The sequence below is a fragment of the Geospiza fortis genome, unplaced genomic scaffold (genome assembly GCF_000277835.1).
Source record: "Geospiza fortis unplaced genomic scaffold, GeoFor_1.0 scaffold13, whole genome shotgun sequence".
Taxonomy (NCBI): Eukaryota; Metazoa; Chordata; class Aves; order Passeriformes; family Thraupidae; genus Geospiza; species Geospiza fortis.
In genome coordinates this window covers 1,579,865-1,607,853 of record NW_005054384.1, presented here as the reverse complement: position 1 = coordinate 1,607,853, position 27,989 = coordinate 1,579,865, and the positions used below count along the sequence as shown (strand labels likewise).

General features: G+C 40.8%; 2 protein-coding genes across 2 annotated transcripts in view; one reads left to right on the top strand and one right to left on the bottom strand.

The window, feature by feature from the left end:
* The window catches only part of EPS8 (epidermal growth factor receptor pathway substrate 8), a 127,540-nt gene extending 125,521 nt beyond the window's left edge, over positions 1 to 2,019 (top strand). The window contains 1 exon segment of the mRNA XM_005425301.2: positions 578 to 2,019. Within this exon segment, the coding sequence (XP_005425358.1) occupies positions 578 to 691 (114 nt within the window). The 3' untranslated portion in view covers positions 692 to 2,019.
* A 4,424-nt stretch (positions 2,020 to 6,443) lies between these two features.
* The window catches only part of PTPRO (protein tyrosine phosphatase receptor type O), a gene marked incomplete at its 5' end in the record, with an annotated part of 148,049 nt that continues 126,503 nt past the window's right edge, over positions 6,444 to 27,989 (bottom strand). Inside the window, 11 exons of the mRNA XM_005425300.2 lie at positions 6,444 to 7,836; positions 9,394 to 9,514; positions 11,716 to 11,851; positions 13,734 to 13,888; positions 15,145 to 15,267; positions 16,713 to 16,847; positions 19,079 to 19,155; positions 19,668 to 19,758; positions 20,769 to 20,850; positions 21,830 to 21,865; positions 25,508 to 25,591. Coding sequence (XP_005425357.2) covers positions 9,410 to 9,514; positions 11,716 to 11,851; positions 13,734 to 13,888; positions 15,145 to 15,267; positions 16,713 to 16,847; positions 19,079 to 19,155; positions 19,668 to 19,758; positions 20,769 to 20,850; positions 21,830 to 21,865; positions 25,508 to 25,591 — 1,024 coding nt within the window. The remainder of the gene's footprint in view (positions 7,837 to 9,393; positions 9,515 to 11,715; positions 11,852 to 13,733; positions 13,889 to 15,144; positions 15,268 to 16,712; positions 16,848 to 19,078; positions 19,156 to 19,667; positions 19,759 to 20,768; positions 20,851 to 21,829; positions 21,866 to 25,507; positions 25,592 to 27,989) is intronic.

Here is a 27,989-nt window from a genome sequence, read left to right as displayed (position 1 = left end):
TCAGCAGACTTTGTTTTCACTCTTAAAAAGGTGAAATAAAGCCTTGTCCTCACAACACTTCACTGTTGCTAATATTGTAATATGGTCCAATTTCTATGAGTGTGCTCTAAATTTGAAATCTGTGTTTCTGAGCTGCAAATGCCTCATGGTTTGAGAGCCTGAGACTGAATCCTTACTTAGGTCCTGCCTATGCAACCCCATGTGCATGTGTGAGCTTTTAAACCCATCAAGGATTTATTTTCAGGTTTTTAATTAAAATATTATTGCCCTGATTTTTAAGTGTGGAATCTTAACAAACTCATGGAGCTTTAACTCTGCTTTTACTGAAGACATATTTTATGAAGCCCCTAACACTTCCAGGGCCTCATGTGGGAATTAAAGATGCTCAGCAATGATGAAATATGTTTTTAGTTGTCTGCAGATTTTTTTTCTGGTCTATATTTAAGGATAGTGTAAATACTTTTCTATTGGAGCTGCAAGGTGAGTTTATTCAAACAAAATAAATGCTGGCAGAGGAATTTCAGCACCTGTCAAAGTAACTCTTTTTTATGAGTAAACTCTTCTCTTTTGTTTATAGGCTAGCAGTGGTAGTTCAGAACTGCAAGAAATTATGAGAAGACGGCAAGAAAAAATCAGTGCAGCTGCCACAGATTCAGGTGTGGAGTCCTTTGATGAAGGAAGCAGCCACTAAATGTATTTCCTCTTTTCTTTAATTCCATTGTCCATAGCATTAAACCATTGAGCTTTGCTTTAGGAAGCAGTGAAGGGGAATGTCTTATTGTATTGTAAACATAATTAGCCAACATAAAGAAAATTTACAGTAGTCTCCACAGAAGTACCTGCTGCTGGCTCCTCATCATGAGAAATGAACAGATGAGAAACACAGTGGAGATTCCTGACAGGTGAAAATATTGGTACATGATTAATTTACACCCAGAGATGAGTCTTGGCTTTATGGAATTAACATGACAGATAAATTGGAGCACGTCTTTGTTGGTGATTCATCTGAGGGAAGCTGAGCCAGCAATAAAAAAGCACTTGAACCCTTCAGTAATAATAAGATTCTGAATCCCATCTCTTGCTGTAGTGTGCAATTATGTCCTTTTTGGCTCAGTCTTTCTTGTCAGGCATTTGGCTGCAGGATGTTTACTTAAGTTGTCGACTCCAGCAAATGTGGAGGAAATGTTTAGGGAATGAACAGCAGCCCAACACAGACTGAATCTTTCCTGCATCACTCCCAAGATGTTTTATTACTAATGATGCTGTTTATAGCAAAATAATATTCTGTACATTGATTTTATGCGTATTTCACCTGTGATGAACTATAATATTGCACAAGAAAGAGTAACTAGAAAATAGTAACACAACCCAGCTCAAAGAGGTGATGAGATCTGCTGTAGCCATGCAACAACTCACAGTATATTTTTCTTTAAAACATAATTGCATTTTTTTGTCTGTAACTTAACCCATCAAAAAGAACAGTATATAATCTAGACTTCTCTGTGTGTTGATCCCAGATATCAGTTTTTTCTCATGCAAAAAGCCTTTTTAATTGCCTTTATAAATGTAATCTTTTGGAAAAGTGGATTCCTGAAGGTAAAACAGGGGAAAAAAGAAAAGAGAAACATCCCTTACAGAAAATGTTATTTTTGGAGATGCAATGATTTTTGTCACATAATGTTCTGTTTCATATGGTCATGTGATTTTATATATAATATATGTATTATATATAATATATAATATCACTTAATTTAGACAAATTTAATCATCTAGTTTGATTAAGTTTCATAGTGCCTTTTTCACATGAATCAGCTTAAAGTCTGCAATAAACAGTATTTCTTGTCTGTTAAATTATTGTATCTTTGTGGCTACAAAGACAGTATTGAAATAAGAAAGTAATCTTGATTTTTGCCATTAGTTTGCTTTTCTTCTGCATACAAGGGAAAAAAAAAATCTATTCATTTTTTCACAAATGAAAAATTAAAATCTTAATAAAGGTGTTAGTGCCATTTATTGTAATGTCCTTGCAAATACTACTTCTGTGTGGTTGGTTGTGTGTCCACGTATGTTTTTATATTTGATATATATTCTTTATGCCTGTCTACATACACATGGTCTTATTCAGAAATGGGTCAAGAAGTGATAAATCCCATTAATTGTAAGTAAGTGCAGCAGGAGGAACCTTTTTAAAAGGTGTTTGAAACTCTTATTTAAAACTTAACAGTCCCTGCCTTTTCTCATGGGAGGATGTCTGACTCTATAAAAAGCACTCTGGAGGTAACCTGCACCTCCCCTGATAATCCACTCCCACTCCCCTGATAATTACCAAAATAAGACGTCAATATTGATGTTCTCTGCTGGCTTTTATTTCAGCATTCAGCACATGGTTTGCTTTTGCCCAGAAAGAGGCACCAGCTCCGGGACATCCCAGAATTTGTGATGTTTGGCACTCTGAGGTGTCAAAGGGGAGAACTCATATTTCACCTATGAGAGAAAAGTGCCAGACAAGTCTGAACGTGGTCAGTGTGCTCAGAGGAACCTTGGGAGATAATTGGGGGGGAAAGAGGAAACCCCTTCCACACACTGAATAAGCAGAACCATCTTGGGGTTGGTGGGTTGGTTTGTGGTTTTTTTTTTTTCACAGTTTTTAAACTACTAATAAATTAACAACCTTGAGCTGTATTTACCCTTTAAACTTTGCTGAACTAACCACTATGATTTCTGTGTTACAGTCTGGGAAATCTTGAATGGTGTTGAGGCAAATACTTCCCCATTTGCTGGAATTTCCTTGGTGGTTTAAAGCACTGCAGGGAGCTTCACCCTTATGCTGCTGTGCAGTTTTTGACTTTTCATTTTGTTGGCAGTCATAAGAAATCAGAAGGAGATCTCATTTGGGGTTCCTCGAATGAAAATGAAATGTTTTCCTCAAAATATTCCATGGTTAAAATGAAACTTAGTAGTAAAATGCAGTGTTTCATTCAAAATGTTTTCTCTAGGATTTGAGCAGTATTTTTTCAATACTAATATTTTAGAAGGATGTGATATGTCTTTGAGAAGGAAAGAAAGCTGTTTTTTAAATGCCAAAATCAGTGTCTTATTAGACATTTGATAAGTGGGAGTAATTTACTATTTTTCTGCCATCAATCTGCCTCTTTAACTGGGAGGAGGGAGGGAGTTTTAGCAGCCAGTGTTCACTCAGCAGTTCTGTGCTTTCAAAGCACAAACCTTTTAACATCAGCAAGGCACTTCTTCCCACTTCTGTAGGCTGCTTGTTCCCTTGGGACACCATGGGGAGAGCAAACCACTGTGAAACCACACAGAATTAATTCAGAAAGAACACTTCTAGCCAATATTTATGGGTGGAGCACCTTACTTACCATCTAGAAATTCAAATATTAAACAGGGCTTTGCTCAAACAAACTGTGATATGTGGGATTTTATACAAACTTCCATTGCTCCAAAGCATTGATCTGTATAAAAACTGCTGTTTATTGTTAGTTAGGTTTGTGTTTTAAGTGGGGCTGGAAAATAAGTGCATATATCCATGACTGGTGTGTGCAGAAATAAATGGTTTATGAAGCAGTAGAGCTATAATATCCAAAATTATAATGATAGTCTGAAATGTGCGGAGCTCTCAGTGTGTTCATCAGTGTTTGTGAACTTCAGAATTTTGATAATTTAAGGGAACAAACCAGAGAATCCATGAATATCTGTAAGATGTAAATTCTTTCTAATTATGAAACATGTAAGTCACAGAACTTTTATTTTAATGTGGGAGTGAAGGCATTTTGAGTTTTTGGGTCATAGACAGAAGCAAGCCATAGCTTGAATACCAGATCTTGTTCAAGCAGGTATGACCACTGATTTTCCTGTATTTCTAGCATAAAAGATACACAATCATGAATGGGAACTCAACTTTCTGGCCAAATTACCCTTTCATAGGAGCCCAGTTTTTCTACTATGTTGAGTCTGGTGTCTAAACCATCCCTGTTTAAGGTTCTGATGCATCAAAAGTGTTTGAGGGAATGATTTGGAGATCAATCTCCCACCTCTACATAAAAGCACCAACATTATAAATGAGAAGTGCAAACGAGAGGGAATCTGCGTTGATTCTGTGTTTAAATATTTCACAGACTTTAAATTTCTACTGCAGCTAGGTCAACTTATTGCTAATAAGTGCCTTTGGCTTGGATTTATCTTTTTTTCAGTTTCTGAGTTGCTTAGGTTGTAACTTTGGCCTCTAACTATTTCCTAAGTTTTCAGACCAAAATGAGAATCAGGATATGAGTCTGTGCTTCTACTCCTTGGTAATATTTACAGATTAAAAGAGGAGATGAGTGAAAATAGGGAGTCTTTCTAAAGGATTCCCAGTACCCACTGGTGCCTGTCACAGCAGCAGCAAAGCTCAACCCACCCTGCTCCCATCCATGCCAAGAGCACTAACAACATTATTCTCTCACAAGAAATGGCTGAAATAACAGCTTTTGCCTGCCTCAATGAAATTGCAGTTTTGAAAAAAAAAACCTTAAAAATTAGCAGTGAGAAGCAGGTGGTGTGACTGTGGTAAAAGGAGGAGGGAGGGAAGGGGCATTCTTCTTGCTAGCATTTAAAGGTGGTTTGTCCTGCATCAGAAAAGGAAAAAAAAACCCCAAAACATTAAACTGAAATAAAGCACAAGTAAGGGTTCCTGGCCTGTTCTTCATCTTTTGGTGAGGTTTGAAGAAAACAGTTCTGAAGACCCAGAGCTCACTGCACAGGATATGCTTGGAGAGGCCCCACTTCCACAGACTCTTCTTACCACTTCTAACTACTTAATTTTACCTATTTTTTGCTTCCATGGCAGCACACACAGCATGAGACAAAGAGAAAACCTGCCCTGGTTTCAGATAATGGTCACTTACATCACAGAGCTGCTTTTACAGACATCTGGAAGAGCAGCAGATCAATAATGAGCATCAATAGTGTCAGCAGAGCTTTGGACATGAAGCCCATAATTCCAAATATCTATTACCAAACCTGGAGCTTCAGACAGCTTTACAGCTGTGATGACTGGAGGGTTTTACTTTAGCAGATGCTGGAAACAATATTAACATGAAGCATGAGTGCAAAGCATTGTTCTTTTGGGCTTACACTGAAGGTGTGTGATGAGGCAAAGCCAAAATTGTGATGTGTCAATTCAGACTAAAAGGCTCTGCATGAGTCTTCTGAGCCACAGTGTCTTCCAGGCTCATTTATTGCTTTACTCATGCCCTGCATGCTGGGAGAGGTGGTTTCCATTGCCATCACACGTGTCCACTGACACAGCTGTGTGGGGTAGGAAAAGGTATTATTCTGATGGAGTTTCCATTGTAATTGACTTTGTGATTAAGTAGCTATTAAAGGAAAAATACACACCTGCTGCTGAGCAAATGGAGAAATTTCTGACATGCATTCAAAACTGTCTAGTAAATTCAGGCTGCCCAGTGTCCTTTGCAGCAGTGTGATTTTGGCATCTTTGCAGCAATTTTGGACCCTGCCACGTTCAGCCAAGCTTCTGTTACAGCCAGCTCACACTGTGACACTCTGAGCACAGGGAATGACTTAGCAGTAACCTGCTTACCCTGCTCTGTGATACAGAACAAGTATTGGTTCAATGGGCAATGGCCAGCAGGAGGGAGGAGACAGTAGATGGGAAAGAATTTGTGGGTTGTTTTTTTTTCCCCTCAGCCAGTTGTCTAGAGGGATAAAAAACACATTTTCTGAGTAAGCATGTAATGAAAATCTGAAATGCATTTTTTTTAAAGCATGGAGGCAAGGTCTAAATGGTCAAGTGCTCATTTATAATTCTGTTTTCTGTTCAGTTTAGGCTCTTTGCTGTTCCTACTGGAATGGTAGGCCCTCCAGCTGAGGCACACAGTGAAATGAGGGAGAAATGTGCACCATTGGAGCCTTTCTTGTTACCAGCTGGCTCCCTGAAACAAGGGGCTCTTCCCTTCTGCATCCACCTTGTGCTTGGAGAAACAGCATCCCTGCTCTAGGACTGGGATCAGTGGGAGCAGTGGAAGCAGCATGCGGTGCCTGGAAACAGAAGGGAAGGGAAATGCACATCACACCCATTTAGTAACCAGCTGTTATTTCCTGTTTGCTTAGTACCCCTCACAAGGACCTGCTTTATCTGGGAATTATGTTAAGTCTATGCAGTTTTGCATAATACACAGTTTTAAATAAGTTTTCTGCTGTAACCAATACCACAATGAAGTAGTTATCAAGTAAGTATGCACCTATTTACCTGCCAGAAGAAAGGAAGGAAAAAGAAAATTAGCTGTAGGAGTTTATCTAGCTGCAGCTGAGCTGCTGCCCTACACCCTGGTGCCCTGCCAGGTGATAGCAGAGCCAGGGTAAATGAAATAAAAAGCATGTGCAGGTGTATTTTGCTGTTTTGGTGACAGTGACTTCTCCACAGGTAAGCAATCCAGTGTGTTTACTTCCAGCTCAAGTCTGCTTTGTTTACATCGAGTACCATTGCTGCTAACTTCCAATGAGGTGACACAAAGCAACAGGTTACAAAAAATGCCATCAAACATCCATTCTGACAGCATCCATGTCACAATACACAATGATGTACCGGCATTATACAAAGACCAGAAAAAAAAATAGTATATATAGCTAATTATTTTGACTAGAACAGAAATGGACAGCGAAAAAGAAAAGAGCCCCCCACCCTGCCCCCAAAGGCCCTGCAGGAATCCATACTGACACTTTGGCAGCCTTGTAGTAACAAATTGAAAACCAGCCCTTCACATGCCAAAACCTTGTGTTTGTAACATTGTAAATTCCTGGTTCAGGAAGAATAGTTAAATCTATTAAAGCACTTTTTGTGGGCTTTTTTTTTTCTGTTTCCACCCCTCCAACCTGAACCAGCTCCATGTTTTTACACAGGGTTAATAATTACTAAAAGTAATACATGAGTGAGGGGTATAGGCACCATAGACTGCTCAGTCAGTTAAATGCTATATATGCTAAGATATCCCAGCTGGAAACTCAGCTGCCCTGTGATTAGATCCATCTAAAAGAAGAGCCTGATCAGTGGCATTACTGTAAAAAGGTTGGCAAAAAGAGCAATCCCTCTGCTTAATGAGTGGCAGCCCAGTCAAGAACCAACCCCATCCCTTCTTTTCTCTCAGCTGCCTGTTTCAGCTTCACAGCTCGGATTTCTGCTCGTCAGTCTGTTCCTCGTGCTCCCCCCGGCCCCACATCCATCAGTGCTGCAAGGGAACAGTCAAATCCATCAAATCCATGGACCCAGCAACCCCCCCCCGCCCTCCCAGCCCCCCTTCACAATCTCCAGGTTTCTTCATGTATGTTCATGCCTCGCTATTCACTAATGAGGTATTATTAGATACTAACAATGCCTGCTCTCCTAGGGACAGACCAGTGACACATGAAGAAAGCTCTCCAGTCAACCATTAAAAAAATATTGCACTTACTTTAACCTTAAGCCCAACCTGCACAGAAAAAAAAAATTAATTATGAAAGAAATTAACCAAAAGTACCAAACAAAACCCCAACACTCTGGAGCAATCTGTCTTATGCACATATAGTGTCTTTTCCTTCATGTTGTTTAGCTGAATTTGGTCCAGTATTTAAAAAAAAGTCCAGAAATTAAACAGTTCAAAAGACACCGCAGGCTCGTTAAGGCTTTGTCTCCCCAGTGCTTCAGAAAGGTAAAAGTTTCTTTCCCTCATTGTCCATGCACTGCAGAGCAGTGGTCTCTTGTGGCACAGCACCTGCCCCTTCAAACCATCAACAGAAAATAAATCAGAAGCAAGGGAAGATGGGTGTGCTTCATGGTCTCACCTGCAACCAAACAAACAGAACGCTTTAGAGAGAAGAAAAGGAGATAAATGCAGTTTTTAGCATTTGTTTTACTGACCCTCCACTCAGGCTGGGACTGCAGGCCACCAGTACAGGGTGCTGGGACTCAGATTAGACAGCAACCCTGAACCCAAGGGACAGTGAGGCAAACTGGGGTCCTTTACAGGCAGGGGATGATGCACACAGGGGTTAATAAATACACATGACACACAGCAGACACGGCTGGAGGTGCTGCCCTCAGCACAGCTCTCCACCAGCTGCTGGAAAAGCAGTTTGTGTCCAAGTCTGCAGCTTCCTTGTCGGAACCCAGGACATTCCTCTGGCTGCCCTGGAGGGATCAAGGCCCTGCCCGGGGGGCTCAGAGACCCTGGCACAGAGCCCAAGACCCCTGTGCCCTTGTAAAAAACAATTACCAACTTTGTATGAAGACCTACAAGCCACGAAAGTTTAAGTAGAATGATAGTGAATTTATCTCAGGGCGAAAAATAGATTTTTTGGGGTTTTAGAATAGGGGTTCAGGGGGCAAGATGGAAGAATCTGGGTGTGTCCAGCCTTTCTCCTTCTTGGCTTCCATCTTCTGCTTTGATGGTGGCACTTTTGGGTTGATTTAAAGTAGAAGCTCACTGTCTAACATAGGTATTGGAAAGTAATTGTAAATATTGTACACATAGTTTTTAGCATAAAAATAACACCGCCCCAAGGGCAGGCAGAGTGCCTCTGTCTGACCTGCTGGATGGACCTCAGCAGGCCAGGAGAAAGAATTTTACAGATAAGATACAATAAACAACCTTGAGACCAAGAACTGAAGAGTTCTGACTCCTTCTTTGACTGCTGGGCTGGAAAAACAGACTTTCTAACACATCTCAGGGTCACTCTGAGCAGCAGAGATCCTGAGACTTCCTGCTCCACTCAAAAGGGAGTGTTAAGGTTCTGGCTGGGTTATTGCTGCCACCTAATGAGCCAAAGCTTGGTAGCTTAAAGAGCAGTGACACATGTCCCCACAGCTTGTCCCCAGCAGCAAACATCGCGGTCACAGCCACTTGTTTTGCTCAGGCTCAGGGGTCAGTGGGAAAGTGACACCAACCCTTCACTAAAGCTGCTGGTGGTACCACTTTGAGAGCCTGCTGGTTCTGTGAATTTATACTTAGGAAAACATTTCCCACTGTTTCATGCCAGAGCTCTTTGGGTACCAACTCACCCTCCAGCAGAGCATCCCCAAGCCCCTGCTGGCCTTGGTAACCAGGCAAAATCCTTGTTTGGGAACAACTGGAGATATTGAAGTTCTCCCTCCCTTTAAGCTTCACAAGGCGGGTCAGGACAAGTGGCAGGGTGGCTCATCAGGAGTTTGGATTTTCTTTTCTTGTTCTTTAAACATGAGTGAGCCCATATATTCTTACAGTGCCATGGAAAGGGTAGGGGGTTATTTACTGCGAGAGGTTGGATTGTTTACTGGTTATTTACTGCAAGAGATGGACTTTTCCCTCACTCTCCATGTGAATAGGGAAGAGGAATAAGAAAGGCCAGGCTTGCCTGACTTACCACCTGTGACTCTGAACTAGGACTTGCTGACGTTCTCATATATGACATCACTGATGCAGAACTGCTGCTTCTTCTTCTGCCACATCAGCTGCACACACTGGTGGATAAAAATGTACTGCTCCTAGAAGAAAAGACCAAACAAATGGGCATCTTTTGCACCCCAGAAAGCATGACAAGAAACACAACCAGTGAAATAGTTTGATAGCTCACAGTAACAGCCTGCAGAGCTCCATGTCTCCCAGCTCAGCCCCTCACAATGCACAATCAGCTCTGAAAATAATAGCCCACAATTGTTACAGATAGCAGAAGGAGAGGCATGAAATCCACCTGACACCACAATCACTTATTAATAACCTGAATGATGACAGAAGAGTTGAATCTGAGTTAAAGTCGGTCTATTTTACACTGCCTAAAAATAAATCAATTCTAAGAAAGGTATCTGGATGCTTTATGTGCAACAAATTGCACCCATGCCACATATGCACCTGAAATATTTTAATGAGGTTCAGGTTCCTCAGTGTTTGACTTCTTTACCAATAAGAAGAAAACTCCCATTTTGCTCACAGAGCAGTTAATTTGGAGAGCCTGGTTTCAATTCAGGATATTCCCCATTCCAAACCCTTTTTTTGTTGGGCCCATGCCATTTGTTTTTTTTAAACTGCTCATTGAGACACTGCCAAGTTTCCAGCATACCAGACAATGTGAACTCAGGTGAGCTGTCAGTGGTTTCATATTTTGTAAGGAAAAACTGTTTGGTGGCCTCTGTGACTGAGTGTCAGTGTCACTTGGTGACCTCTGAGGCCAGGCTTGGCCACTGCCTGTAGCCACAGAAACTCAGTAACTGCCCTTAACATCAGCCCCAGGCATGCAATGAGGTCCTACATGAACAAAAAATGAAATATTTAAGGAAAAAAAAAACCCTACAAAAACCCACATCACCTCTGGAGTGGTAACAGTTGCAGCTGAAATCAATCAACCATCAGGATTTTTTTCCTCTGGTGGAAGGGATCTGCCTTTAGTACAGTGAATTGTGATGAAAAGTGGCAGTTTGATAGGAATGATCCAGAATTGACTGAAAAATACTTTTTTTTTTCATTTCCAGATCCTAGTTGTTCTCACTGCAGGTTTTCTCTCCCTGCTACAAGTTTTTTCTTTGCTTTCAATTCAACAAACTTTGGCGATAAACAATCTAGCCTGAAAACAGTGATGGTGGCACTTCCAGCTGCATGGAGCTTGCTCATTTATACTGCATGTCTAACCAAGGAAGAGTACAACAGACATGAAATATGAAATATTTCCCTCATTGCCAGGGGAACTGGGAAGGTTTAGATGCATAAAATCTTCTGCTTTGAAGAATGAGTTTGTGATTTTTTTTTTCCCAGTAAATATTGTCTATATATTTTTGTCTTAAAAACAGAAAAAGAACTACCCAGTAGATATTTGGGTAGGGAGAAGGGTAAGGAGGGTGTTTGGCAGATTCACAATCCTTTTGTCTGTTTTGCTTGTTTGAAATTCCATTGTGTGATGAGCTGGTTGATACCACCATGATACTTGAACAAGGCTGCCTGATACTGATATCATTTCATGAGCCATTAATCCCCTCAGTAAGCCCAGCTCTTTACAGTGTGGCTTGAAAATTTCATATGTTAATCTCTTCTAATGCATTGTTTGCATATTCATTTCACAGAAGGTAAGAATAACTCATTTCCTCTGGCAGACAGTGAGAGTGCAGATACATCATCAAACCCACCTATGCAGCAGATTAATAATGTGACAATATCACAATGAAGATGAAACTTGATTATATTGATTGATAGTGATTTTATCAAGTGTTCAGGGTGCTGAATTTGCAGGCAACCCTGATGAGGGGAGAGAATGAGTGAATCTGACTCCATGTTCTTAGAAGGCTAACTTATTATTTTATGATCTATATTAAACTATACTAAAGAATAGAGATAGGCTACTTACAGAAGGCTTAACAAGAATGATAATGAAAACTCGTGACTCCTTCCAGAGTCTGACACAGCCTGACTGTGATTGGTCACTAAGTCAAAACAATTCACATGAAATCAATCAAACAATGACCAGTTGGTAAACAATGTCCAAACCACATTCCAAAGCAGCAAAACACAGGAGAAGAAAATCAGATAATTATTATTTTCATTTTTGTCTGAGGCTTCTCAGCTTCCCAGGAGAAGAATCCTGGGCAAAGAGGATTTTTCAGAAAATATGACGGTGACATTCAGGGGGAACAAGAGTCTGCAGAGGGGTATGAAATGGGCACAACACTACTGTCACAGTGCTGAAGTGAGCAGACCTTACCTCTGTCTGCACCATGGACATTCTGTAGGACCTCATGTCCGACACCAGGCCCAAAATATCCACGAACTCGTGGTCACGGATGTGCTGCAGGAGCCGGTCCAGGGCGATGAACGTTCCCGTCCGCCCCACGCCAGCGCTGCAACACACACAGACATGCGGCTCACTCACACACAGCAAAACCAGGGGCACTGCAAAAGGCAGGAGTGCTGCAGCTGTAGCTATCAGATATAACTGATCTGAGGCCAGGCAGGCTGGTGGATGTGATTTAGTGGTGCACAGCCCTTTGGTTGGGCAGAATGGATGCACTTGCACACAGAATGTGTGCACACAGCCTCACCCACCTTAGCTCCCTGCTCTTCCTGCTGTCCCTGCTCTCCCCACTGGCTTCATGAGACCCCTGCCACTCCAGGGGCTGGAGCCAGAACTACAGAGACCTGCTCAGGAGCAATGGATGCCCAGAGAGAGTGGGGGCCACACCTGCAGGACTCAGTTCCACAGCTCTCCCCACTGCAAAGCTCTTGGCTTGCAAAGGTACTGAACTACTGCAGTTCATCCTCAAAGAACAAACCCCCCAGTGATGCCTTGTGAAGGCTGACCTAGAACAAAGGCTGGGCAGAGTTAAAGAAGGGATTTATTAAAAGGATCTCCTCCATGGATCCACCTTGGGCAGCACCAGAGCCCAGCCAGGGCTGCACCCAAGATGAACCAAAATGGCCCCAAAATGCACGAGCGGGCAGGGGGTCTCTCCCTTGGATCAGTTCTGCTCCATTTGCATCTTGCAGTTCATTGTCCCATTCCAGCTTTAGCCCCTGCAGTCCCACCCTGCTTGTTTTTCTCTCTCCAGCCCACGGGGTTTGTGCTCTTGGGCCTGAGATTTGGGTCATTTGTCCTTGGTGCCCAGCTGGAGCAGGAATTGTTTTGTCTCCCTGCTCTGTGCACAGAGCTCACCATCCCCTAATGTGAAGCCCAGACCCACACACTAAAGTAGCACAGAATCTGAAAAACATAAAAGCTAAACCTGAGGCATCACCAGAAGAGTCTGCACTCCAGGACTTCTGCCTCAGGAGCATGAGACAAAAATAGCTACTACTCAGCTGAAAACCTCCATTTTCCCCAAAGGGAAGCTTGGCAAGTACAGAAAACACACACTGCCTTAATTTAGAGATTCTCATGTGCATGCAATCCTTTGCACTGTAATTTCACATGTGGTGTTTAAGTCAGATTTCACAGAGGTTTTAGAGCTACACACAGCATCCCAACACCTTACCTACTACTAAGGGTGTGTGTCTTGGCAAAAGCTTTCTTCTGTTTTGTCATGCTTTTTCTGAAAAGCCTTGAAAGTGTTTGCAATAATGTTTAACAGCTCATCCCAACATAGTTCAACATAACTGTCACAAAACAGGTTTCTAGCTTGGCTTTTGTTGTGTTAATTTCTCAAGTAGGCTGAATACAATGGAATTTCTGATGTGTTAATTGGACAGATTAACTGATAAATTCATTCTGTGCCTTCTTTAAAGTCTGAGAACTATTACTGCAGGAGTTGATCGATACACTAATTCTCTGCCCCTCCAAGTAATTTTGTAGCGTTTTTATTTTTAATCTATGTGGTCTAAGATGTATAGATGAATAGACAGTATAGTCTAAAAATACTACCTGAAAATATCCCTCTTTGCTGCTAGAAGAATCCTCACTGAAAAAAAGAAAATACTAGAGCTGTTTCCCAGCTCTCTGATACTTGCTTCTGTTCCTCCCTAGAACAATTAAGCAGTAAATACAGGGTCTGATTTCATAATATGATATATAAATCTCTCCCCTGGCTTATTGAGCACTTTTTTTGGCACTAAGACTCACGGAACAATATCGTCTGTGAATTTCTCCATGAGGTCACCTGGCAGAGCTGCATAACAGCAGAGAGAACCACCTTCAGCCAACAGGTGAGCAGAACTCCAAAATACCTGTGTCTCATGGTTTCATTTAACGTCACACCTTGCTCTTCTGCTATTCCTTGAAGCATTTACCTGCAGTGTATGACCATGGGGCCTTTAGTCTTGGCTGATTTCTGCCTGACCATCTGTACAAACTGCAGGATGCTCTCGGCAGCGTTGGTGGTGGGCACGCCGTGGTCTGGCCAGGCAGTGAAGTTAAAATGCATCACGTCCTGCACCTCATCAGCCTGGCGGGACAAGCAGAACAGCAGCATGTCATCACACTCAGTCACACTGAGGGCTTTTTTGTCAGTTTTTGGTTTTGTTTTTTTTGCCCACATACAGCCTGAAAGACTGAAGCCAGCCAAAAAAAAATTGGCAGAGAACAAACAAGGTATTTAACTACAAAATGAGGGGATATCAGGCCATCATTATCAAAACAATATGAACTTCCTGTTTCTAGATTTGGGATTTGCTTTTTGTTTTTGCCCCTGTGGTAGTCCATCTTATTTTGCTTTTAAATCAAGAACTGTTGCATTTTTCAGCTCTGGGCTTTTTTCCTCTTTTTATTCCATTCCTTTTCCTTTTCTCATTTTGTTCTTTATCTCACAGATAAAGAACAACACTGTTGGCAAACAGCCAGACCTGGACTCTTGAGAGATTTTCTTTTCAAGTTTTAAAGAAAAAAAACAAAGGAAAAAAACCCCCAAAAACAAAAACCCAACCCCCCCCCCAAAAAAAAACCCTAAAAAAACAACAAAAAAAAAACCAACAGCAACTAAAAAAACCCAACCAAACAAACAAAAAACAAAGGAAAGAAGAAACCATTACCAGAGGAAACATTTAGGAAAATGCTCATTATTAAAAAACCAACATTTACAATACTAAAAATTCTACTGGCTTCTTGCTTTAGATGAAGTAAGATCCTCAACACAACACATGAGGTCTGGCATCAGTGGTGAATTGCCAGTGCACAGCTTTTTCCACATCACCTCCATATCCCTAAACTTTCCTTCCTGAGATGGTGCTGGCAATGAGCTGATGCAGGAAACAAAGGTGGAAGGAGCTTCAATTTGGATGCCACATACTCTCACTTTTGTTTAAATATTTTATAGGTTGACATGATTATTGCAGAATTGCCCTTTTGAAAATTATTTTCAATTCTTCCATTGGTATTTTCAAGTTTTGAATAATTTATAGCAAGAAGGTGGGCCTGAGATATAGGAAAGAAGAAATTCACACATTTGTTGTCAGTAGTTATTGGTACCAGAAGTGTCCAGAGCTCTGGTACTACTTTTGTTTCAGCCTTGCATTTTGCCGAGAAATTCAGAGACAACAATTTTGGGGGAAAATTTTGTGATTTCACCATTTGCCTGTGTGAAGTGAGAGTAAGAACATAGATCTCTATCAGGTGTTTCATGCTGAATGCCAGAGATGGACAAGAGCTAAAGGAAAGGATAAAGGATGGGCTGCAATCACTCCTTTGGCAGAGGGTTTCACTCACGTAGCTGATTCGGAAGCTGCGGTACACCCAGTCCGTGTGCTCCTCCTCACTCAGCATCTCCACTGTGATATCCCCATAAGCAACAGGATCTTCTGTGAAAGGCCAGTAGTGGTCACATTTCACCTGAAATGTGGGGAGATCCAGGAATTTTTGTATTTATATAAAGACACACATATGGAAAGAAGTACACACAAAAGAAGGCAGAACCTCAGGTTTAGCAATGCCTGCAGCACTGTTCACTTTGCTGCTGCATAAAGAGGAAATTTATCCTGCAATGACTTCCAGTCTGACCATTCCCATTTAATTGTGGGCATCAGCTGTTTATCAGTTTTCAGAAGGGCAGCTTTAGTGCAGTGAAGAATAGACAAAGAGTGCTATCTGTTATTCTTCCTGATATGATAGGTCTAAACAGAGCAAAACACTGGGAAAGAGAATGTCCATATAAACCCCCCAAATTATATTCCAAATATTTTTATTATGATATCAAGGGGAAATGTAAAGCTAGAACTTGTATTGTATAATTATTTAAACTTAAAAGTGCAGAATCACAGAAGGCCTGAGGTTGGAAGGGACTCCTGGAGGTCATCCTGTTCAAACCTCTCCCCTCTCAAACAGTGTCACATAGAGCCAGCTCTAGACCATGTCCAGGTGACTTTGGAATATCTCCAAGGACGGAGACTCCACAAGCTCTGGGCAGCCTGTCCCAGTGCTCAGTTCCCCTCACAGTAAAATAAGTGTTTCCTGACTTCAGAAGGAATTTAATGTGTTTTTTTAATTTGTGCACATCACCTCTTGACCTGTCAGTGGGCAAGTCACCACTAAAGGAGTCCCTTGTCTCCATTCCCTCCCATCAGGTATTTTACACAGTGACAAGACCCCTGGAGCCTCCTCTTCTCCAGGATGAAGGGTCCCAGCTCTCTTCGTCTCTCCTCATGTAAGAGGAGAGGTTTCATAGTAAGGTCAGGGGAGGTAAAAGGGCAGAGAAGGTTGAAAAAGGTCAGGGGTCTTCAAAGAAGTTCAAAGAGGGTGGAGGAAGGTTAAAGAAAGTCAGGGAAAGTCAACAGCAAAGCAAGTCAAAGCAGGTCAGGGAACGTCAAGGTTCAAGAGAAGGTCAGAGAAGGACAAAGAAGGTCAGAGAAGGTCAAGGAAAATCAGGGAAGATTGAAGAAGGTCAGGAAAAGTCAAAGAATATTGAAGAACTTCAGGAAAAGTCAAAACAAGTCAAAGAAGATCAAAGAAGGTCAGAAAAGGTCAGAAGGGGACAAATAAGGTCAGGGAAGGTCAGAGAAAGTTGAAGGAGGTCAGGAAAAGTCAATGAAGGTGCAGCAAGTCAGGGAAGGTCCAAGAAGGTCAATAAAGGACAAAGAAGCTCAAGAAAGGTCAAAGGCGGTCAGGGAGCATCAAGGAATGTTGAAGAAGGTCCTGAAGTGGGACAGCAGATGCCCTTCTAGGGCTGGTTGTGATGCTGCCTCATGATCAGAAACAATGCAAAGACATAGACTCAGCAGAAAAAAATCTCTTTTTCAGAGTGGTTTCTTTAACACCACAAACAAGATTTTGTTACATACCCGTCTTTTCTCATTGCACTGAGTGAGCATAACAATAATTTGTGATTTTTGCTGGAGAACCATCTTCCAAAAATCATTCCTAGTTTCTGGTAGTGGTCCTTGGGTTGCAATGTATTCCTGGGGTGAATTATAACCCTAAAAGATAAAGAGATGGGTCCTGCTTACCAACATGGCTACTGCTTCAGAACATATATGTTTTCATATTTTTTTAGTTTGCCCAAGTTCAATGTGTACTTCTAAAAGTGATTTTTAATATAAAGAAATTATTTTTTTAAATTTATTTTGTGATGGCAACTTTTGCTAGATTTTGATGCTCCCAAAGTATAAGCAATCTAAAATTCAGAAGATTAAACTGTTACCACAAAAATCATTTGCCCAGAGAGCAAAACAGGCAACTTCAAAAAAGCAAGTAATAAGAACCCTAAAAGAAAGTTACAGCTCCTTCCAGATTATGTAATTTTAGGGTTTGTTTAGTTATAGGCACAAAACCAGTTACAGATGCCCAGTCTGCTCATCCCAAGCAGTGCCTGTGGTGATTTTCAGTCACTGGTGTCAATGGAACAGGAATATAGACATGTGTTTACATCATGAGGCCTTAAATTAATAAAATATTAATTAGATTTCTGATTAAAATAATAGAGAAGATGATGAGTCAATGCCCTTAACAGATGCTAAAATGCTTCATTTGCATGTATTCCCTTTCCCATACCTGTCAACATGATTTTAGTTGGAAAGATTCCTTTCTCCTCTCCAAAACCAAAAGACTGTTATTAGAACTATAATAAAAGACCACAGAATGACCCTTTTGGCATGTGCTATAACCATATTTGCTGAGATTGAATCATCAAAACTGCATTTGGAAAGTAATTTTATATTCCTAGCAAGAGCAAAAAATACATCCAACACACAGCATGGTCCCATGCAAATTGGGCAATTTCTGTGCCACCACTGTATGTGGATCATAAAATTATTTGTGATTTGGGAGCATTTCCCACAAATGGCTTCCTCCAGACATCTCTGCAAACGAGCTCAATCCCAGGTTTTTTTGCACTACACAGAATTTGCTGCCTGGTCTGCATGGGCTGTGTCTGACCTAAGCGACAAATCCCTTTAGCACAGGGATAGATTACCCCTGGTTTCTGTGTTTGGAGGCAGTGCAGCGCTGATTATCAGAAAAAGAACAGCATTACCATCACGTGTTTATCCCAGTTTCCATGGTCAGCACTGTGCTAGAAGCAGAACTAAAGAGATGCAAAGCAGAAGTGAACATCTGAGAGGGACGGCTGCTTAAGATCCTGTTATCCACAATCCCCTGTGACAGAAGTTTGTGCATCCAGGAAGATTTTCCTTTCCTGTTTTTTGCAGTGTGAGTGTTCAGGTTCATGCCCTGGACACACAGAAGCCAAGCACAGACACTTGGCTCAACACTGCACACTTGGGCAATGCCAAAGTGACAGAGAAGTGGCTCCAGTGACTCATCCAAGGGCTCCTCCTTTCTCCATAACGCTGGCTCAGCTCTCTCCAGCACAGCCAGGGTCAGCTCTAGCTACAGCCAGACAGCAAAAATGCTCATTTCTCTGTGAAAGGTCTCTTGCTAAAGGGCTGCAGTGGTGCCCTGCCTCCTCTCCACGCAGAGCAGCCCAAGGAATTCTTGTTCTCCAGCCCTCAGCACAGAGGTACCAGAGGGGCAAACCCTTGTGGCACGGCAGGGATAGGCCTGAGTGACTGCACGAGCTCAGGGGAGAGTGGAGAGAGCTGATGAGCTTTCAGCCAACCCCCAGTGTCGAAATATTTGCCTACAGCTCTGTGCACAGTGTAATTATCCTGGAACCGTGGGTGCTACCCCCGGTAAGCGGCTGCTCTCTGCCAGGTGGAGGGAGGAGCAGGGGAAGCACCAGGGAGGAGGCAGAAAGCAGAAGTTCTCTCCACACACCATCTGGGTCTGTGTGCATTTTGTGCATTTGGAGTGTCTGCCTTAGCTCTTTTCTTCCATGTGCAGTAGAAATCTAGAAAAATTCCTCATTTGAACATTTACGTTTCACCTCGCTATCTTAAAAGGCCACTGAATCATTTTAACATTTCCTGCTCATTTCCATACCAGTCCAATCAAAGTCTCACAAAGATTAACAGCTACTGCAGCAAAATTTGCCAAAAACCTTCTCCCTCCACCCCTTTCTATTTTTGTTCCTTTTTTTTTTCTTTTTTTTTTTTTTTTTTTTTTTTTTGTTGGTGGCTGTTCCCTGTAGGCAAAATATTTGGAAGCTGAAGGAGATGCTGAGAACATGACTGAGCTTCCAGGAAATGCTGTGCTATTTTCAAGGGCCCAGCTCTGCCTGGTGTGCAGGACACTGACACTCTGTACTCACAGGGATGTAGTTGGCATTGATGTAGTCAGAGCCCTCCTCTTCATTCATTGAGACTAAGCGGACACGACTGAAATCATCTGTAAAAGGAAACAGAAATTAGGAAAAAAATCACCTCTCAAATATGGCACTCGTCTCCAACTAGGCAACTTTTAAATTAGCCCTATAGGAATGGCCAAAAATAATCTATTAAAAAATAGAAAATTCTTGTATTGACTAAGAGAGCGATGTTTGCTTCAGCAAACATGGACACACCATCATTAGTGTTCTGCAAACACCCCCTCCAAGTGCTGTCCCTTTGGGCTCCCTTAGGCTTCATTAAAGTCATAAGAGAAATACAGTAACACTACTCAGCAGCATAAAAAACCTTGTGTTTCTCACCTCCAGACTCTTGCCATGATAAACATTTCCAGGAAGCCACATCTATTCAAAGCTAACATAAAAACATCCCTTGCCTGGTTCTCTGCAAGAGTAGGATTGCAGAACAGGCTTTTACCAGTCTTAGAAAAAGCTCCTGATTCTCCAATTTTCTTATTGGAGCTCTTCTTTCCCTCTGTAGGGATTTCAGCAGGATTTAGTGTGTTGCACTTACATGGCAGGATATTTGTGTAGCGATTCTTGCAGCGATTCATGGGCAGATCAGCAGCAAAGTGCGGGATGTCCAGCCCAATCAGCTTTAGCTCCTGAGGTGACAGAAAGGAAAATGCCAAGGTCAGCCTCAAAAACACTCAGAGAATAATTCCTTGTGATCACCTGTGGCAGGTAGCAGACAGAAAATGCTCATAAATCACTTTATAAATTGACAGCAGGACGACAGATTGTCTTTTTTCATGAGTTGGGCTCCAAGCAGCTGGAGAGCAGAGCTGGGGTTTCTCCTCCTGATTTTGCCAACACATTGATGCCATCCCAGAGCTGGGACTCAGAATTGCTCCTCTCTATCCCCACTCACTGTCAAACCAAAAATCCTGTCAAACCAGGGGCTGGCTAAGTTATTTCTGTGGTGGTCATCTGCCCCCCTTAAAGAGGCTCCTTGAAATCCTCAAGTGGCTTTCAGTCCTGGGGAAGTGCTTGGAAGATCTTTCTAGTCATCGTCTTCAGCAGTTACATGTAATATATGGTGCATCAGGAGAATTTGCTGTCAGGAAAGGATTGTAGAAACACCCTGAGAGTCCTCCCCACTGCTTTCCATCTTAAACCTTTGGGAAACAGCCCCAGGATAGGGATGGGGTTTAGTTTTATACTATTAAACTGACTTTAAATTTTGAGTAATTAAGACAGTGCACCTGAACTCCTCTTAGAGAAATCTCCTCTCTCTTATAGAGATTTCTGATGCTACTTCCTTATTTCAGTGCTTCCTCTCAAAGGGCATTAAATAAATAAAATAAAGCCATTAAAATCCCAAATTCAATTCAGGTTGCCAGCATACCCTAAACTTAAAGCAAGTGTGTTTTTTCTGACAGTTAGCTCAAATTGAATGTGAGAAGCCACTCCAATCAGCTCAATAAATGCAGGATTTAACAAAACCAAGCTCCACTTCTGAATTCTGCAGGGGAGGAAGTGAAGCTGGCCCACCCAGCAACGCCACAGATCAACCAACACAGAGCACACAGGAGCACGCCATGCAGCCTAAACATCTTGAAAAAGCTGATCTGGGCATGGCAAGTAGCACAGGGCAGAATCCTCAGAGTTTTACCTCAAATTGCAGAGAAAATTTATAATCTGAGTCTTTGGCCATATCCTTGATGTATCCATCAAAATCGTCCAGCTGGACTGGGCTTTAAAAGAAAAATAGAGAGAAATTAGGTTAAAAAAAATCTGATTTTTGTAGCACTTTTCATTTCTTTCCCCCAGAATACTTTCAAGTCAAAAATATTTATTCGCAGCTGTTAATGCTAGAAAGAAATAAAGACAAACCTTGTGGTTCAGGGCCACCAAATGGTGGGTATAATACATTTTGGATGCCAGTGCCCTGACTGCTTTCTCTGCTGGCTTTGACAACTACACACATTTGTAATTATAAGTCAAACTCTCTTCCCAGAGAGATGGTGGCTAAAAAAAGGTGGTCTATAACTATAGAAAACCATGGAGAGCTTCATAGGTAGGAATTAGCCTTGATTTAATGACTCCCCTCTTTCCACACTTTTTTTTTTCCAGGTGAGATCTATCTGTTAGTCAGGCACAGCCCCTGAACACAACACAGAAATAATTAGGCTGATGCTGTGAGTAACGAAACACAGGTAAACAGCTCCCCTCACCTAATTATCATACTCCAATTTACAAGCTACTGGAGCATGTACACAGTAATCTTCTCATTTACTTGGAGGCAATATGCCCAAAGGAACCTGTCTTATCACCACTTAATTACTCCTGTTTACCCGCTAGCATTAATGATCTGATGTTCTAGCAACAACTGTAATGAGAGCCCCATGTCAACGGGGAAATGTCACTGCAAACAAATGCATCCCAGCTTTTTCACCATTTGCAGTTTTTAACTAAGGATAAGCTCTGCTGAAATCACTAAGTTGGATAATTAATCTTTTCCCTGCTGACTAATTTTGTATGTTTTACTACAATCTGTTGAGCATAATTCTTTTTGTCCTATTTGTGTTTGTTTTCTGCTTTCAGGTATCTCTCTTGGGATATGTCTATCAAGAAGTTTTCTGTATCTGTAACTGAAATACCACTATGCCATATACTCCATAATGCCTATTTAGTCTAAGATTTATTCCTTTAAAGATCAAAGAAGTTACATACTTGGTCAGCTTTCTCTTCTTTAATCCATTTTTACTCCTGAAAAAAAAAAGAAAAAAAAAATGGAAGTGTTTTTAATTCATACTTATGAATTAAACAGTTCATTAAACACTTGTACAACCTTTATTCAAAGACAGCACTGATTTAAAAATGTGTGTTTTTCCATCATACTCAGGAGGAGATTGGTGATAATAACTTATAATAATTTTAAGCTGATAGCAAGATCTCCGTTGAGTCCAGTGGGAGGTACATCCCATTCTGTGGCTCTGAGAATGGGATTTGCGACTGGAAAGGAAAATCTGTGCCCAGAAAAAGCCATGGGTCCCCCATAAATCCTGACCCATTGGCTCTGAGTGGGCTGGGACTGAGTCCCTAGGGCCTGAGCTTGGAAAATTGGATGTCAACACTGGAGAGCACCTGGGAATGAGAAGCATCTGTTGGGTAAAGGGACAAGAACACCACTGGCAAATTCAGGAAAAGGTGAAGGAAAAAAGAAAGGGCCTGTCTCATAACCTGCTTATGATGATAAATGAAGCCAAAGGCAAATATCCTACTGACCTCAGCAGGACTCAAGCTTAAACCTTAGATAATTTAATTGACTTTAAACAGCTGGAGATAATTGTGCCAGTCATGTAAAACAATGATTTATGGCTGATGTAATTCACTAGCCACAGTTCTGAGCAGGTTTCTGAGTGTGCTAAGCACTAAAACCCAAAGGATTGGACTTAAGAACTGTCCTACACCAGCTACCATGGGGTGGATTTTTGGAAGGGGGGTGAGTGCTCCTTTTGTTGTTGCCACAAAGAAGTTAAGCAAAAATAAAATTAAATAAGCAAAGCAAGCACCCTGGAATTACTTGGCTAGAGGTCTAAAAACACTGATCTCTGTTCAATCAGCCACAGAGCTCAAATAGATTCTTGTTTACTCAGAAGGAATTTCAATAGTGTCAGTTTTTAATTCCTGGGCATTAAACAGTATCTGTTCTTTTTTCACATTATAATGATGCTATTTTAAATTTCATGGTGATATGAAAATTATGTCTAGATCATTTGGTTCATGGCTTCAATTAGTAAATTAAAGGACAAGACTTTTAAATTCTAAATAATGAAATTACACAGAAAGAAATATTAAAAAGCAGAGTATTTTTATTTTTCTACCTTGTTAAGTTTAGAAGCTACATTAAAAACAAATAAAGGGCTACTTTCCAAAATTAAATTTTACAAAATATTCAGTTTCTGGAGCAGCCACAACCTGCAGTAGTTTTGTTATTTTGTCAAAGTACATTTATATTTAGATGAGGAGCTTTGCCTGCAGAATTAGCAAGAGCTATGGCAATACCAGCTTTATATTAATGTGGAGATTAAATATTATAAACCTCTTCAGCCTATCATGTTATCTGTACATTCATATGTACTGAACACCTAAACTAGTAGTATTTATTTTCCATCTTCGAAGATTTTTTTTCCAGTGAAGTCTTAATGTTAATTCCACTAAATTATTCAACACACCTCTATCCCCTGTGACTATGGTAAACCTTTTAATGTCAGGCACATAAGAATTAATTTGAAAAGGAAAAAAATAGCTAAATGTCTTAGCTCTTAATAGCTCTTTATGATGGGAATGCCTCTAAGAACGCTTCTCCAAGGAACACTTCAAGAGGCAATAAAACAAATGATTGACAAACATTTCTCAGCAAGAATTTTGTGTGCTTTGATAGTCTCAAGAGGCCTTTGTTTCTTAGCATTACAATTGTTTCCTGAACGTTCATAAATGTTTTAAACCACCTTATGTGCAAAACAAAAACACTTGAAACATTAGCGGGTGTTTCATCTGTTATTCCATTTAGTCTACATATTAAAATACAAAGAGAGGGATTAATCTCATCTCATTCCACTTCAGCTCCTGTAAACTTAATCACCTAGACTGAAATAGGTAGATTGATTAAAGGGAAAACCTCTGAAGAAAGATAGGCATCTGGAGAGGTGAATGAATGAATAATAAAAGAAAAAAGGCAGAGGGACAAAAAATGACAACATTTCTGCAGCAGTGCAAAAGCAAAACTTCAGGTTTCAGCTTTTATATTTTTTCAGATTCTGTGCTGCTTTAGTGTGTTTCATATTATGGGATGGTGAGCTCTCTGCACAGAGTAGGGAGACAAAACAATTCCTGCTCCAGCTGAGCACCAAGGACAAATGATCCAAATCTCAGCCCAGGAGCACAAACAACGTGGGCTGGAGAGGGAAAAACAAGCAGGATGGGACTTCATAACCTAAAGCTGTAATTAGGCAATTAACTCCAATATGCAAATGGAGCAGAACTGATCACAGTGAGAGACCCTGTGCCCGCTCGTGCATTTTGGGGCCATTTTGGTTCATCTTGGGTGCAGCCCTGGCTGGGCTCTTGTGCTGCCCAAGGTGGATCCATGGAGGAGATCCTTTGAATAAATCTCTGCTTTATTCTTTAACGCCATCCAGCCTGTGTTCTAGGGCAGTCTTCACAAGGCATCAGACCTTCCACCTCTACAGCTCGAGAGTTAGCTGAGTTTACACCAGACAAACTCCAAGAATAAGATAAGATAAATATAAATATAATATAAACCATGGAGAGGTGGGGAATACGTTCACTTCCTCCTCAGTGAAGTCTGTGTGGAGAACTCTTTTGCATTCCTGACAGAAGAAATGGACCTTTCTGTACTTACATTTCTGGGCCCACTGAAAATTTGGATGGGTTTTTCTACAGACCCACTGTAACTCAAGGAAAGTCAGTCTCAAAAATCCCTATCCTTAAGATGCTAATGTCTGCCTACCAGGACTTTGGTGCCTCATGGTAAGACCAGGGAAAATGTTTAGGAAATAAAATCTTAACCTCAGGACCACCTTTTTGTAAAACCCTGAAACTTGGACCCAAGACCATCAGGAACTTCAGTTTCTTTATATGAATTAGGCAATTTTGGGTCACAGTCAATTATAATTATTTGTTAAATGGTTTGTAAAACAATTCTGATTCTAAGAAGAGGAGTGGCTTTCTTAGGTATTTTCAAGAAAACAAGCAGGTGTTTACTAAATCCTTATAAATTATTTACAGACAGTAATAAATATACCCACAGTATTAAATATACCCACATACACAATATGTGCACACAGTGACCCTATTTTTACTCTTTGGGACTCCTAGTTGTATCCATTCTCAGTGAACTGTTTTTTTGTTTTTAAAGCAAAACTTTTACTGACATCAGGAGGGCATGAGAGCACCTTTGAAAAACAAATGTATTTGACATCACACACCAAACAGGTGGGGCACAATCAAGCAGTTTTAGTAAGAGAACAGCAGCAGCAGAAGTCAGTGCCAGGCAATGAACATGTAAATAACCAGGACAGAGGAAGCCAGGACTTGTCATGAAGCAGCAAAAATTGCAAAGACAGCAATGAGATGGATATGATGACCACTGTAAGATTAGCTGTTTAATACCAAAATGGGTTGGAGAATAAGCAGACAAACCAGATGAAGCAGGGTAGCAAATACTTTGATACCCACATCCTCTCCAGTCCATGTTCCAGTGCAAAATTTTATCTCCAAAATCTTTGACCCGTTTGAGAACAAAGGTACCACCACACATTTTTCATGTCATAGAAATTCACATTGCTTACACATTGCATATGGAAAAACAAGTAAATCACTTACCAAGGATTAACATAAAATGCCAAAAGATAATCAGTCCAAAGGCATGAGGGTAGCAGAGTTAGGAAAGCAAATACACTTCTACGCCTGTGAGCATTAATAAATAACATACATAAAGATGAAAAAGTGAGGAGAGTTAGTAAGACAAACAGAAATCAGGAGATCAGCAAATTCTATTTTAAAAATCAGCTAAACCCATAAATCCTACTTCTTACTTACTTCCTAATAATATTATTAGTATCCCTAGAATTTTTCCTCCTCAACCCGCAGGAGTTCCAGCTATCCAACACAAAATTCTATGTGGTCCAAATAAGTGTGTCTTATCATATTGATTCAGTCCTGTTACTCCTAATTTTCAGAGAGTAAAGTGGGTAGGAAAACATCATTAACAGATTTCCATTGCATAGGTGGTATTAAGCATACTTTCAATGTAGGAAAACATCATTAACAGATTTCCAGCCATTGCACAGGTGCTATTAAGCATACTTTCAACGTTTTGAGATATTCAGTACTGATATGGTTTGCTTTTATCACATACATAATCTCCCATGTTTGTTCCTGCAAGTGATCCTGTGGATATCAGAAGATCTATATTAGAGATAAATTCAGATGCTTCCAACATCTCTCAATACCCTCTATTGAGTCAGATTTTTCAAGGCATCCCTATAATACTTTGCAGACTGCTTTAAATTCTTTCCTAGGTTTTCATCTAAAAATTGCTTGATCAGTTCTTCTAATTCTGCTTTCTGTGAATTACTGTCTACAGCAGATTTTACTGTGGCTAAAGGAAATATGAGTACAAAATAATTCTAAACTTCTGTATTTGCAAGCTGTTTACCAGGTTCTGTGTGCATTAATTCAGGAAACCCACTCAGGCCTGTTCTATCTATTGGTATTGATAGAAATGGGCTTCAGGTGTTTTGCAAATATGGAAAACTCATGGAACTCAAACAAACTTGGCTTCAGTAAAAGGTTTGGGGTTTTTTCACTCAAATACACCCTCAGGGGTGGTTTTTTCCCCCATCAGAAAATCTGCTGCCTTAAAAGTGGTACCACCCTTCTGCAGCTGTTCTAAAGAGGAAACACAAAGTTAAATTTCCTTGTTCAGTACCCTTGGCTCTTATGAAGTTGGTAGATACTGTGTTTTCCCTGATAAATAAGTCATGTCAAATTGAATCATCTCTAATCTCAATCTCCTAGCCAGTGAGGAAATCTTCTGCCCATGCAGTGAAAACTCCAAGTTGTGCTTTAATGAGTTTTGCTGCTGTAGAGGAAATGGGCAGTGCAGTTTCTGCAGGGCACCTGCCCCAGGCTTTGTAGGATTTGTGTGGCTCAGCCAGAAGCAAGAGGGTCAATCATACACCACAATAACTGCAGAATCAGACTGTGGCATTCACATGCTCTGAAGAGAGAGAGAGATAATTCTCTCTCCCAGGCTTTTTCCTGGAGAAGCACAGAGAGAAGAGGAGAGAACAATTCTTATCTCTACTTGCTGCTCCTGTTGTTTTTGCTCGTGTGGTATGTGTTAGGAAGATTGTGTATCTGAAGGGATTTGGTAACTGGATTCTGGTTATGGTTTTTTATATGAATTTACCAATCACTCAAAGCTATATCCTGACTGTCAGGAGACAGTCAAGGGTTTTCTTTACTATGTAATTCAGTATAGCATAGTATCTCTTTAATATAGTATAGTATAATGCAATATAATATAGTTTTAATAAAGCATTTATTCAGAATTCTGAGTCAATAGAGTCAGATGCCAATCACCATGTTGGGGTTGCCCTGAATTCAATATCAGACCCTTAAGGCTCATTTGTTGTTTGAGTTTCTGTGGGGCTATACTGAGGATGAAATTTGGTTTTCTATGAACAGATCTCTGGTGCCACAGAGGTTTCCATTAGGCTCAGGAGAGAGAAGTGATGATGTTGCTGGAATACTTCTCCTTCCTTTGAGAAACTCCATGTGAGGGTTTTACTTCCTCTTGCCTGCAGAGGCAGAAGGAATTATTCAAGCCTGGGCTTCTTTTATTGCCAATCCTCACAAGAATTTTCCACACTTTATCAAATCACTGGCTAACATACTTGCAAACTGATTTATATTCACAGACGAGGAGCTCTGACAGCTAAAGCAATTTATTTTATTCAACATATGAACAATGTGTAATTGCCTAATAAATACAATACTGTTTTTTTCTGGAATCATGTAGTCCTTCACATCCTGCTCAGGCATACAGAACAACTTAATTAAAAGAAGGAGATGCAGAGATTGCTGAAACACTGAAAAGTCAGCTGAGCTTCCCTTAGGAATTAGTGGATATGCCCATGGCTCCCTGACTGGATCCCTGGAATGAGCCAATCCTTCTCTCTGTTTTTAGGACTGAATTTCCCACCTGGCTGCCTTGATGGATTGTGAATGTGCTCTTGACATTAGACAACAGAGGCACACAAAACAACTCTCAGAGAAATAAGGACCATAAGATAAGGAC